At 42.4% G+C, this 14,417-nt stretch overlaps 1 protein-coding gene across 3 annotated transcripts in view; it reads right to left on the bottom strand.

Annotated features, from left to right (window-relative positions):
• Positions 1-14,417, bottom strand: part of ZZEF1 (zinc finger ZZ-type and EF-hand domain containing 1) — a 124,141-nt gene that overhangs the window by 90,219 nt on the left and 19,505 nt on the right. For all 3 annotated transcript variants that reach the window (XM_084751296.1, XM_084751295.1, XM_084751297.1), the window contains exons 3-9: positions 12,275-12,469; positions 10,733-10,904; positions 10,116-10,315; positions 7,926-8,136; positions 5,566-5,682; positions 4,529-4,707; positions 1,611-1,709 (exon numbers count right to left, since the gene is read on the bottom strand). In XM_084751296.1, coding sequence (XP_084607422.1) covers positions 1,611-1,709; positions 4,529-4,707; positions 5,566-5,682; positions 7,926-8,136; positions 10,116-10,315; positions 10,733-10,904; positions 12,275-12,469 — 1,173 coding nt within the window. The remainder of the gene's footprint in view (positions 1-1,610; positions 1,710-4,528; positions 4,708-5,565; positions 5,683-7,925; positions 8,137-10,115; positions 10,316-10,732; positions 10,905-12,274; positions 12,470-14,417) is intronic.

Here is a 14,417-nt window from a genome sequence, read left to right as displayed (position 1 = left end):
GCATGAAGGGACAATAAAGGGGCAAAAAGTTGCCACCACTTCCTTCCAATATCCTATTCCACCCCCATGTTTGGGTGGCAGACGGCCTGCTATGGCTTTTAGTGTGGAGGATATGAGTGCAGTGAAAGAAAGCTCGCTGTGGTGGCTGTGCTGCTCAGCAGTGTAAGGAACCAGATTGTGCAAAGTCTATTGCTTAAGAGGTCACCAAAGGACAGGAGCTGCAACTGGGAGCCCCACTGGTGCTGAAAACGAATATAGGAAACAGGAAACAAGAAAGAGGCAATGCTGAATAAACCAGAAGCCTTCAGGTTCTGAGGAAATCCACACAAAACCAAATCCAGAACAGGAAGGCCAGGCCAGTTAGTGCTTAAATCAGCTAGGACATTCCACTTTACTGAATCATTAAGACTCAAAGCAGTATAGTGAACAGAAAAGAGACACACGTAAGACACACACCAAGTGACTACAAGACAGACAGGGAAAAGGCTCGTGGACAAGCCTGCCAGGGGAAAGGAGCCTACAGCAGAGGGAAGCCCTTCTGTGCTGGAGACGAAGGGCTTCTGGCAGCAGAAACAGGAAGCTGAGATCTCATATCTTGAACCACAAGCATGAAGCGGAGAGTAAACTAGAAATGGGTGGGGCTTTTAAATCCAAAAGCCTGCTCCCAGGACATACTTCCTCCAACAAGGCCACACCATTTAAAACTCCTCAGTGCCAGACCAGCTGCTCTTAAAAACTTATCACAGGTACAGTGCTAAGGACTCTTTGCCTTTCTCAGTGCTTCAAACCAACTCAACAGAAAGTCCACCTAACTTAAAGACAATTAAATGCAGTCACTTTTTCTATTCCAAGAAGATGAGTCCTTGGGTTGTTTTGGTTTGTCTGGTTGGTTTTTTGTTTTGTTTTGTTTTTTTGAGAGAGGGTCTCTCTATGTAGTTCTGGCTGTCGATATGTATAGCAGGTCGGCCTTGAACTCACAGAGATCGGTGGGCCACCCAAGTGTTGGGATTAAAGGTGTGCCCTACTGCCTGTCCAGTCCTGGCTTTTTTAAAACTTCAATTTTGAACAGCCTCAGGCTGTCAAATACTTAATGCAGCTACAGGCCATTAGACAACACCTGAACCAGATGACTGTACAAAAGTCACTGCTGCTAACCTGAGGTGAGGAATGATGTCATTGGTGACTCATGCCTCTAACCCCAGCACTTAGGAGGCTGAGGCAAAAGGACTGCCTTGAGTTAGAGGCTAGCCTGGGTTACATAGTGAAACCCTGCTCAAAACAACAAACCCCACTAACATACAGGGGACAGAAGAGATGGCTTTCCAATTATCACCACTTGCTGTTCTTACAGAGAGAGGACTTAGGTTCAGTTCCCAGCACCTACATATGGGCTCACAACAATTTATAGGGCATCTAGGAGGTATGATGCCTTTAACTAGGCACACATATAGTGTACATACATACATACATACAGGCAAAACACTAATACACATTAAAAATTATATACACACATAAAACCAAAACACCAACACGTAAACATTTCCAAGGCAGAGTGTGAGCGCACACAGACATGCTCTCTGCATGCTAGCGACGGGCCGTCTAGCGCTTACCATCCCTTGTCCATGGCTCCACAAGGAGGTTTTCAGGGCCTGACTTGTCTTCTTTTCCTTTAACATCACAAGCCTGAAGAGTCAACTGGAGAGGCTTACCTGTCCAAAGACAAAACAGGGCAAGTTTTTAGCTAGGTCCACCCACACAAAATGAAATTGGCCGCAATGTACAGCCTATGCCCACCCAGATTGCTAAAAGCTTACCTGGATAAAAGGCAAAATAGGGGCCTGCAAGATGCTGCCAAGTGTGATGACCTAAATTTGATCTTCAAGATCCACAAAGTGCAAGAAGGAAAGAAGAACTGACTCTTCTGAGTTGTTTCTGACTTACACACACACACACACACCAACACACACACCAACACACACACACCAACATACACATATACACATAGATATACACACACACACACAGACAGACAGATACACAGACACACATACAGACACACATACAGACACACACACACACACAAGTAAATGTAATTTTATTAAAAACTGGGGGAGAAGGTGCCTGGACATGGCTCAGCAGCTAAGAGTGTATTATATACTGGGCTTCCAGAGGACCTGAGCCCAGTTCCAAGCCCACATCAGGCGACTCACAACTGTCTAAACTTAGAGCTCTAGGAGAGCTAATATTCTCTTCCTAAGCCTGAGGGTGCCTGCCATCATGTATGCATACCCAAACACAGATTCATGATTAAAGAAAAATAAAAATAAATCCTAAAATACTTTAAACAGATAAATAAGAGGTCAAATAGCATGCCAATAGTAAACAAAAGTTGACACTACCTCTATCTGCTTTCCTGAATGAGAAAAAGCATAGCCTGTATCTCTGAGTAAGCTTGTATCTCGGAGAAGTCTCTAGGGAAATCACTTTTCAGAAGCAAAACACATCACAATATATAGATCAACACAATAGGTTCAACATATGGAAGGATAACTAAGATACTTTTTAAAGCCCAAAATCAGTTTTATTGGCTCTGTATTTAAAAACATAATGTTTTAGATCTTCTGTCTTTAAATTATCTCCAGGAGAGTAGTACCATGGCTCACTGGATGCAAACCTAAAGAGCTAAGGCCAATCCCTGAAGCCCATGGAGAAAGGAGAGAACTGACTCCCCAAAATAAATCCAGGCCCTGGTGGCACTCAGAGAAAAAATAAGCAGGCTACCAAGATGAGCCTTGATAGCCTATGACCATATAATGGGGGAGAAGATCTCCCTTGGTCATAGACCTAGGGGAGGGGAATAGGGTGAAAGCGGGAGGGAGGGAGGAATGAGAGGATACAGTGATAGGATAACAATTTAGATGTAATCTGAATAAATCAATAAAAAATAAATAAATCTAGGCCAATTTTGAAACTCTGAAGAAGTAAAAAAAAAAAATCAAATTTTGCTACAGTGAACTGAAAAATTATTGTTTTTAATAATATAATAAGCTGGAAGTGGTGGCACATGCCTTTACTCCCAGGACGCAGGAGGCAGAGGGAGATGAATCTCTCTGAGTGTGAGGCTAGCCTGGCCTGCATATCAAGTTCCAGGCCAGTTAGAGCTACTTAGTGAGACCTCATCTTTAAATCAAAAAGTAAGGGGCTGGAGAGATAGCTCAGTGGTTAAGTGCACTGGCTACTCTTCCAGAGTACCCTAGTCCAATTCCCAGCAACCACATGGCAGCTCACAGTTCCAGGGGATCCAACACCCTACACATACACATACACATACAAAGCACCAATGTACATAAAATAGAATATTTTTAAGGTAAACAAATAAATAGCAGATACCCACTAACCTCTAACTAATCACTGTTACTCATGTGTGGTCCCTGCCATAATCCTCCTCTCTCCTTGCTCCTTTTCCTAACAACTCCAATATGAATGGCAAATATTTCTGGAAAATACTTCAGCTTCTAGATGCCACCTCAGGTTCCCACTCAGCCATGCTTGCTCCTGCCCCACTGTTTCTCCAGACACTTTGCTAGTGTAGAGAGAAATTGGGCTCATAAGACAATTGTCTGACTTTAAAAGTTAAACATAAGGGGCTGGAGAAATGGTTACTGTTCCAGGGGATCCAACAACCGCATACAGACATACATGCAGGCAAAACATCAATGTTCATAAATAATAAAAGTAAATTATTTTTTAAGTTAAACATAAAGTAAATCACAAAGCTGTATTATGTTGTACAAATATTATGGCAGGAATATCCCAGTAGTGCCTTTAATATTGAAGAGGATAAGATCAATCAATCATAAGAATACAATCAATTTTATAGAATAAAAATTTGCCACTAGAGGCTGGTATGGCAAATATGTTGTTCCTTGAAGCCAGGTTGCAATCACTGTGAACAGCTTTATGGGCACTGGGTTGAGATGTACTGGCGGCCTCATACTTGATCATTTACAAAGTGCTGAGATGGGCCCAGGCAGAGACAGCAATGGCCAGCGCATGTGTCTCTGAGCAGCTATGGTGTGGATGCAGAGAGGAGCTTTCTGAGGCAATGATTCCTCTACACCAGGTCCCAGTGAGATCCCTCCCTCCAAATGAGAACTACTCCAACTTCCCAAGTCTCTTTACCTACACAATGACACATACCTGAACTTCATCAAAGATGGTTGTGCTCAAAATAGCTACCAGATCCAAGTCATTGTACTAGAAAATCCAAGAACCATCAGAGGACTTGGGTGTCCTCTTCTGCCAACTTGCCATAAATGACCCACAGATACCCTCCTTCTGCCAATTCTAGAGAAAGGCTAGTAATCAGATGTACCCACCCGGGGACCAGGGTACCAATATTACAAAACCCCCCACCCCCACCATCTACACACTACTCAGAATGACCAAAAGAGGCCAAAGGGCACCTGAAAAGGTGGCATTATGAGTTGTCTGCTGCTAGCATTTCCATCATGCCCAGGTCATTTACCATATTTCAGGAGCAGGTTCTGCCTGACAGATGCCATGGATGAGATGAGGGATGAGGCGTCGTAGTGTGTGTCCAAGTGGTCAGTGATGGTACACAGAGAGCTCATCACTTTGGCAATACTTCCTCTTGCTAGTGCAAAAGCCAGAAGAGTCAGTTCTACCTCTGGAGTAGAACAGCAGCTACAAAGAACAAGCAAAAAAAACTTTCACTTCCTAAAATACAAGAAAACAAGGCAGCTCAAACCCATGCAATTAATGCCTGTAAGTAAAATTAACCTGCCATGTGTGATCCTGGATATTTACCAGAAATGTGTTTTCAAAATCTTTAGATCGTGTAAGAAAAAGCAGAATCAACCCAAGGGCCAAAAAATTAAATCCTCACCTTTGAAACTTTAATAATCCCAAGCAACCTATTAAGCCAAAGACAAGTGAACTTCTGCAGCTAGCTCCATCAGGAGTCCTTAGAACGAGCTAGGCTGGACACAGAGCTGAGGGTGTATTTCTTGAGAGGCATGAAAACTATTAGACCTGTCACTTTCTATTTCTCTGGCTTTCTAAACACACCACGACAGAAACTTACATCGACCTGTGAATCTCAGGGAATGATTGGTGTTCTGAGGACTCACTGAGGAGAGCCAAGCCCAGCATCCTCACACCAAGTGCTCCTGTCTATAAAGTTAGTTACCAAGGCACCCTCCTTCCCAGGTCTATGGGCAACAAGGATTGTTAGCTCTGCATGTAAGCACACTCTAACTGAAGGCCACAGGCCGGGGAGAAGAAATAATTGAGAGGATTGCATCTTAGACTTGGACACATCTCTTCTAAATGAATCAGAGGCCAACTTCCTCTGCACCCCAATTCTTAAAGTCACATGATATTGGAAGTATACCAGGATTAACTCAATTAGGATGGATTGTTTTACTTTCTCTTTGGTTACTAAAAACAAGTCATTTTCAGTAGTCTTCTGAGTTTTTCTTAAATGAGCATATATGCCCTCTACATCACACAAGTTGTTCACCTCAGCATCCTTAATTTTACCTAGTTATCCTCACGAGGAAGCTGTCCACTTCTTCCAGAACATTGGGAGAGAGGAAAGTTGAGAAGTCTGTAGATCCCGGAGAGAGGGACAGCGGTGGCATGTGCTGCAGTGCCTTCCTAGAGAAGTAATGTGTGCAATCAGAGCAAAGTCAGGCACATTAGACAAAAGTGCAGCATCAAGTCTTGTGCCGCACAAACTCTTCACCTGGTAGAGAGTATTCCTGTGGAGAGCCTGGTGCACAATATGAACTCAACCTGTGTCCCTAGGAGTCATATGCTAAGCAGTTTCACTTTTTTCTTTTTGGAAAAGTTCTATCCCACTGTGTAAACGCTTCCTGGGAACTCATGCTAAGTGTTAAGAACAAAAGATGCAGACTTAGGGAAACTGCACCCAAAATAGAGCCCTGTGGATTTAGTGGAAAGTATGTTTTATACCAGGATCTTAGGGTCTATAGCACCTAAAGTGTGTCACAAATGTTATTGATCCCTAAGCAGATCAACACATCATGTTTCCTGTGCCTGATGTGGCCTTTGGTCTTTTAATCTTAGTGTTTGTTTTAAATATATGTAATGAGTGACTACTGAGTGCTAGCTATGCACTGAGTACGTGAGTATATCATGAAACACTTGAAGAAATGCTAGGAACACCCAAAATCAGCAAAAGCCAAGCATGGTGACTCACACCAGAATTTTAGAAGCCAAGGATCACAAATTTGAGGCCAGCCTGGATTACACGGTGAGACCTTATCTCATACAAAGAACTCACCCTCAAAAATCTAAAATTGATCATCTTTTTTTTATAGATTTAATTTTCATTTTTGTGTCCATGCATATGCATGTGTGTGTGTGTGAGCGAGCGAAAGAGACAGAGACAGAGAGGTATATCTCTGTGTGTTTGTACACAAAAAGAACAGTGCCTGAGACCAGAAGCGGGTGTCAGATGCCCTGGAGTTACAGGTGGCTTTGAGCTTCCTGAGGTAGGTCCTGGGAATTGATCTAGGTTCCTCTGTAAGACCAGCAAGCAGTCTTAACCACTGAGCTATTTCTCTAGTCCATTATTATTTATTTTATTTAGATTAGAGGGTTTTTATTTGTTTGCTTTGTTTTTAGCAGTCCGGGGGATTGAGGCGGTGCCCTCTGCCTTTGCCCTGATCATCAGAGCCCTCAAGGAGCCACTGAGAGACAGGAAGAAGCAGAAGAACATTAAACACAGTGGAAACATCATTTTTGATGGGACTGTCAATATTGCCAGGCAGATGCGGCACCAGTCCTTAGTCAGAGAGCTTTCTTTAAGGAGATCCTGGGTATTGCGCAGTCTTTGGGCTGCAATGTGGATAGCCAACACCCTCATGACACCATAGATGACATCAACAGTGGTGCTGTGGAATGCCCAGCTAGTTAAGAAGCAACGAGAAAATATTTCAATAAAAGACTATCTGACAGCCAAAAAAAAAAAAAAAAAAAGATTTTAAGACAGGAATGAAGTATGGAAGCTGGCATTCCCTCAGTCCATACTCAGCACTGCCAGCAGTGTCGCTTGCTGACAAGTTGTACTTCATAATACTAATCTCAAAATCAGCCTGGAGAACAAAGACCAGACACCTCCTTCAGGCCCATACATGGCAGCTACTCTAATGGCGTGTTGTGCCATTGAGCCCAAATGCAATACACTAGCAATTCATTACTATAGAAGCGCCTTTTTAAAACCGGGGCTTGCTGAGTACCTCTGTCTAGATGGAACTGGTCATGAAGTCTAGAGTCAACTTCAAACTTGCAGTACCTGCCCCCTGTCCCCCCCACTCCCCAACATGTCCCCAGTGCTGGGAGGAAGCTGTAGCTTTTGTTCTACATGTTGCTACTTGACTGGTGGGGGCCCTTCAACAAGAGAATAAACTAGTTTAGTATCCTTGAAAAGACTGAACTTACTAGTGAAAAGAGCTCCACATATAGGAGTTCAAACACTTAGATTCAAATTGACTTATCTCTGCCTGTTTGTGTGTGTCTCTGGGATGAGCACTAGATCCTCACCTACAAAATGAGGATGCCTTACACAAGCACAAGTATCTGCAGGTAAAATAAGAGCCAACATGTGAACGTTACATAAATGTGGGCAACTGTCCCCAATGTATGAGGAGTAGGGACAGTGCGGATGGCTTCAGGGCAGGAACTACTGAGCTAATGAAGACAGACAGTGGAGGAACTGTGTTAGCAGGACAGGAGGGTGGAACAGACGCTTCTTCAGTCTACAAAGTCAGGACATCAATCAGGGAGTGGAGCTGAGCCCTGACGCAGGCTTAGTCAGGGTGCTCCCTGGAGGCTGGAAGAGAGCACCTTGATGTGTGGGACCCAGAGTGACTTACTGAGTATTGTGCAGCACTGTCTGGACAAAGGCGGGATTTGTCTCCATAGAAGCTGTCACTAGAGATGTCAGCAGAGACCAGTACCATATTGCAGAGGCATCAGAAACCGAGACTCCAGATTTCTTAACTCTCTGGAAGCCAACGGCCCTCAGGCCGTGGATCCGAGTGTCACAGCCATCGCTAAGACACCGCTTTATGTTTATCTGGACATCTGTCGAGCACAAACAACACGTTCAGCATTTGATTAGCGTTGTTAAAGGTTCAGCAGCAAATGGTAGGCTCTCAACTAAAGGCAAAATGGAAAATTGTTAAGATATATTTTGATGACAGGAATAAATGATGTGTACAGTGGACCCTGTCTCAAAAGCACTGACAAATCTGAGAAATTGTAAGAAAAATGTGTAAAATTGGGAGTGATGCATAATAAAACTTCTTCAAAACTTAATGAACCTTGACATTTACAGGAAATTTTTAAATTCTCACTGAATGTGTGATTTGGCATTTCTAGAATTCTTTCTAGAGTTTGCAGTTTCAGTATCTGGCTCATAGACAGCTGTGAGAATATCTTTTAACAACCAAGTCCAAACAGAGGATGCAGACATGACTCATTTTCAGATGTCACAGCTGCTCAGGCAGCTGGAGGAGGGAAGACATTTTGAGGACACAACTTAGAGGAAAGAGTAGCATAGCCTAAGGCAGGGAGCTTCTACCTACAAGCTTAATGACTTCTTTGTATAGGGGTAAGACACAAAGACACCACCACCACCTCCTCAGGCCTCAGGCCCTTTTTAGTCCAGAAAAGCATCAGAAGAAATGAGGCAAGACATGAAGCATCCTGGCTCTCTACATAAAATAAGGATAGAAAAAAAAAATCACAAAACTGTTATTTCCAAAATGCTATGTGTGAACAAGTATATAATAAAAAAAATATTGAAAATAGCCAGGCAGTGGTGGCACATGCCTTTAATCCCAGCACTCAGGAAGCAGGGGCAGGCAGATCTCTGTGGGTTCAAGGCCAGCCTAGTCTACAGAGCAAGTTCCAAGACAGCCAGGGCTACACAGAGAAACCTTGCTTTGGGGAAAAAAAAAAAAAAAGAAAACATAAATGACTAAGAGCAAAGGGTACACTAGAATTGAGACATTTTAAAAATCCTTTAAAAAAAAAAAGAAAGGCATTATCACAAAATGAGATGACAACACATTAAAAATATAAGAGCCCAGTATGGTGATGCATTCAATTTTAATCTCAGTACTCCAGAGGCAGAGGCAGAAAGATATTTGTGAATTTGAGGCTACCCTGGTCTATACAATGAGTTCCAGGTTATCTGAGCTACATAGTGAGATCCTGTCTCAAAATTTTTTTTTTCAAAACAAAAAATACAAAAAAATTTGAGGCATGGGGTACATGCCTTTAATCCCAACATTTGGGAGGCAGTGACAGGTGGATCTCCATAAGTTTGCGGCCAACCTGGACTACACAGAGAGTTCCAGGACAGCGAGGGCAATGTAGAGAAACCCTGTCTAAAAAAACAAACAAAAAAGCAACAGTAAAAATACAAGAGTGTGAGCAGAATATTACAATCTTTGGGAAATGCTATGTGTACTATATTCAAATAGATACAATTCTAGTGTTTTATTTTAAAGTGCTTTGATGTGGGGCTACAGAGATGGCTCAATGACTCAATGGCTCTGCTCTTCCAAAGGACCTGGGTTCCATTCCCAGCACCCACATGGCAGCTCACAACTGTCTGTAATTCCAGTTCCAAGAGATCTGACACCCTCACACCAATGCACATAAAATAGAAATTAAATAAATAATTTTTTTAAAAGTGCGTTTATGTGTATGTATGAATAAATACACACACACAAACTCAAAAACACAAGTGGCAGTCTGGGAAGAACCACACCAAACACCTGTGATTTGACAACCTCTGTGTAGTTAAAATTTTGAATATTCTTTGTTTGTCCATATTTGATAATTTTCCAGTAAGAAAATAACAATATATTTTTAATTATAAAAAAGGCTTTATTGTTTTTCTATAGTATTAAGAATTACTTAGTAGATAAAATGATTTAGCCCCCTCTGGGTGAAATAGAAACGAATCAAATCTCACAACTTTCAGAGGCCTTCTTAAGGCTTAAAACAAATCACTGCCATTCCTCCCTCATACCCACATCTGCTGGACTCACAGAGCTGACTGATGTTGGCATTTTCTAGAAGCGTCACATAGCCAGTGACATTGCTGGGGATATGCACGTCTCGTACTTCCTGCAGATCACTGGCATTTCTTCCCACAGCCACTGTCACTTGCTGTGGCATGTAGCTCTGGTCCGTGGCAGCCACAGCAATGGAAAGGTGCCTGAGCACAACATCGGGCTTCATCTTCAGACTGGAAAACAGAGCACAGAGACACCAGTGTTCACATGGCCAGCCATGGCTAGGCCACAAACCTATCTCTAAGACCTTGCATTTGGTGTATGTGAAGACGGATTTCTGAACAACTAACCTGAGATGCCAGCTATGTGTTTCAAAGGCTGTATGGCTTCCTTACAGCTCTGCAAAACCACTCAGTTAGTATAATCTTATATTTTACCTTTAAGCTATTAGTATAGGCAGGAATGGGTAACATGAACATTCTATTAAATCCTTCTACTGGCCAAAATGCAATTCTGAACTGCATCTAAAAAGTTTTCTCTTAGGTTAGCTAAGAGGAAACAAGACGGTGATTTCTATTCATACCTCTGAGAAGAGCCATCTCTCCAGGCCACATTCTAAATTTTGAAAGAATAAAACATGTACTACCCACCGTATCCAGTGTGAGCGGGCACTACCATCTGACTGCCAGTAGGACGATGTTTCTCCATTTGTCATCCTGTAGATGTCTGTAGGGTTTGAGGACGTTTCTATATAAGCATAGCACTTTGTAACTGACTTGAGTTTATCCATCTCTGGGCTTCTGGCTAGATCTCCAGGACTTTCTGTATGAAAATACCAGAGTTTAGCTACCTCACAAAGAGAAAAAGAAAATGATCATTTAAAAATATCTAACAAAGACTTGCTTAACCCTTTGGCACCAAAACCTAACATTCCTTAAAAATCTCTTTCCAGGCAGGAGGTGGTAGCAGCACACAACTTTAATCCCAGCATTTGACGGGCAGAGGCAGGGGGATCTCTGAGGTTAGGGCCAGCCTGGTCTACAGAGCGAGTTCTAGGACAGCTGGGGCTACAATGGAAATCCTGTTTTATAAAACAACAGTGATCTCCTTCCAAAGAACCCACTGTGCAGTGATTGCCCCACCTCCTCATTAATTACACTGTGACGTCAAAGTCACGGCAAGGGAAGGATACTTTGCACTTACATTTCTTCAATTATGCTTTTATTTTTTAATCATATTTATTCATTTATTTGCTTAGTTACTTACTTATTTGAGGTTGTGTGTGTGCACACATGTGTAAGCACATGCCACAGTGCAGATGAGGTCAGAGGACAAACTGCAAGAGTCGCTTTTCTCCTTCTACTATGTGGGTTTTTGAGATGAAACTCAGGTCATCAATCTTGGTCATATAAATGCCTTCAGTTGCTGAGCCATCTTGCTGGTCCAAATGAGGCTTTCTAAGCCACTTAAATTCCTGAGTATTTTCTGGTTCTACCTCTCCCATTTTCTTCAGAGTTAATAGTCTTTTTTTAAATTTTAAATCAAGTCATATACTGTTTATACATTTATTTATAGTGTAAATATATGCACTTATAACAACCAATATTTACTTGGGTATTTGCTGCTATGGGACAAAGAGTTAACTGAACAAGAACAGTTACCAAAACAAAACTCAGCCAAATACTACATTAATATGATAGAAAATATATTTTTTCCTACAATGTCTATTTTGACTGCTTATATTTTTGCTGGAAGAAACTTTAAATTTTTTAGAGTCTTAACTTTTTTTTTCCTTAATGAGTGAAGGTGGGTCTGAATGTGCATCACAGCACACATGAGGAGGTCAGTTCTTGTGATCCACCCTTCTGAGAGGCATGGTTTCTCTTGTTTCTGCTGCTGCACTGGATACTCAGGCTAACTAGCCTGCAAGCGTCTAGCTGATTCCCCTGTCTGTACTTCTCATGAATACTGGGATTACAGATGTGTACCACTGTATCTTGTTTTCTATACAAATTCTGGGGACCAAACTCAAGTCATCAGACAAGCAAAGGGAAGGAGACAGGGAGAACATGCTTAGACTACAAACTGGTTATGTATTTTCAGACATAAAGGCAGAAGAACTGGCTCCCGCTATTATAAACACTAGAAAAGTAATAGGAGAGTATTTTCAGGAGCCTCTCTCCTGCACATACCCTTTTCTTTTTGTACCAGCTGATCCAAGGACTCCTTCAGAACTGACGATCGCATGGTGCACATGTTATTGCAATGGTCCAACATTGGGTAGGGAATCACCACGCTAGAGATCCGATTGCGATGCAGGAAGCGCAGTATCATTGATGAGTGAATGCCAAGACCCTCCTTTGACTCTGAAAATATGTCGATGAAACCTAAAGACATAAAACCCATTTTTGATGTCTTGGCGAAGCCACCATAATAGTTCCTATGTCCTGTACCTGCTGCCCCACCTGAACTGGCTAAATTAAAAGCAGCTACTAACTTTACTGGAATGTTGAGCATCAACAATTTAAAAATATAAATAGGGTTTAAGGAAATGAACCAGTGACAATCTCAATTTAAGAATTCATATCAGTAGCCAGGTATGGTGGCCCATACCTTTGACCCAGCACTCAAAGAGGCAGAGGCAAGTGGATCTCTGAGAGTAGGAGCCAGTCTGGTCTACAAAGTGAGTCCAGGACAACCAAGGCTATACAGGGAAACTCTGTCTTTAAAAACCAAAAAAAAAAAAAAAAAAAAAGCCAGGCATGGTGGCGCACGCCTTTAATCCCAGCATTCGGGAGGCAGAGGCAGGTGGATCACTGTGAGTTCGAGGCCAGCCTGGTCTACAAAGCGAGTCTAGGACAGCCAAGGCTACACAGAGAAACCTTGTCTCAAAAAAAAAAAAAAAAAAAGGAAGGAGAGAGAGAGTTGCCTGCATGTATGTATGTGCACTGTATGTATGTCTGGTGCCCACACAGGACAGAAGAGGGTGTCAATCCCTTGAAATTTAGTGCTCACAGTAAGGCCCTAAGAACAAAACATCTGCTGTTGCTACAGCTTCTGGCAGAGTTTTTCATGGTGTAAGGTACTTGACATATACTGTCTCATTTGACCCTCATAATACAGCAAAGTGTAGCTGTTGTCCAGTGGTAGCGAAGGTCCAGGCAGCCTTGCTTTAGAAGAGGATGGAAATGAAGCTCAGGTGACTCAAGCTAGAGAAGAAGGGGGCAGGGAACACTCCTCCTCTGCTCCCTGCATGGGCTCTTCCTGCCATGCTAGCTTCTTCTCCCCAGTGCTTGACTCCTCTGAAGCCTGATCCTCCATCTTCTCTTTACCCTCAACATCTCCTGTGCAGATGTCTCACTTGAATGCTCTGAGTGACTCCCAGAATGTCTCCTGACTCCCAAGTGCAAGTAACCTTATGAAGACATGACACAGACCACACCTGCCACCATTTAGACTCCTTTTCTGGTTCATTTAACCTAATGAGTCTTTTGTTTGTTTGTTTTTTGTTTTTTTGAGACAGAGTTTCTCTGTGTAGCCTTGGCTGTCCTGGACTCCCTTTGTAGACCAGGCTGGCCTCAAACTCACAGCGATCCGCCTGCCTCTGCTTCCCAAGTGCTGGGATTATAGGCGAGCGCCACCACGCCCGGCTAACCTAATGAGTCTTACTCTGAGGTTACTATAATCCAGGAGCACTAGGTTAAGTAAAGCAAGGATAAACATGGTAGCTTTTCTGGAAGCAGAGACATATTTGCAGGTGCTTTCTTCACTTTTTAAATGAATCAAAATATATGAGAAACAGTTCACATAATTGTATTATTCAACAAAATTCAACAAGGTCAAGTGACCGATGTAAACAAGATGCCCTCGGTCTCTAGGGAACTTGTCTTTAATAGCAGAACAAATAGATTTACTAGAAGAGAATAAAACTGCAGCAACATTTTGAATAAAGCAAGAGGCTAAGAAGAAATCCTGTACTTAATGCAGCCTATTTTGGTTACACGGTCAACTCAAAGCCCAGGGACAGGTGATTTCTAAAGAATCAAAACCTAGGCAACCCCTCCCCACCCACACAGGACGACAAGGCCTCACATCTATGAGGCTTCCAGGCTGCAACAGACTTGCTTAGAACCCACGCAAACAGCAAACTGTTGCAGGTGTGTACACACTCACACACACACATACATATACATATACATATACACACATGTACACACACACACAAAACACATATACACACATCCATACACTTTATTTATTTATTTATATATGTATGTATTTATACAAACACACACAGAGAACAATTCTGTAATGGAAAATGCTTTCAGGAAAGAA

This window comes from Acomys minous (assembly GCF_964271855.1).
Source record: "Acomys minous genome assembly, chromosome: 12".
NCBI classification, from domain to species: domain Eukaryota; kingdom Metazoa; phylum Chordata; class Mammalia; order Rodentia; family Muridae; genus Acomys; species Acomys minous.
Note: the sequence above shows the minus strand (reverse complement) of the source record. Positions and strands in the feature narration are given on the sequence as shown.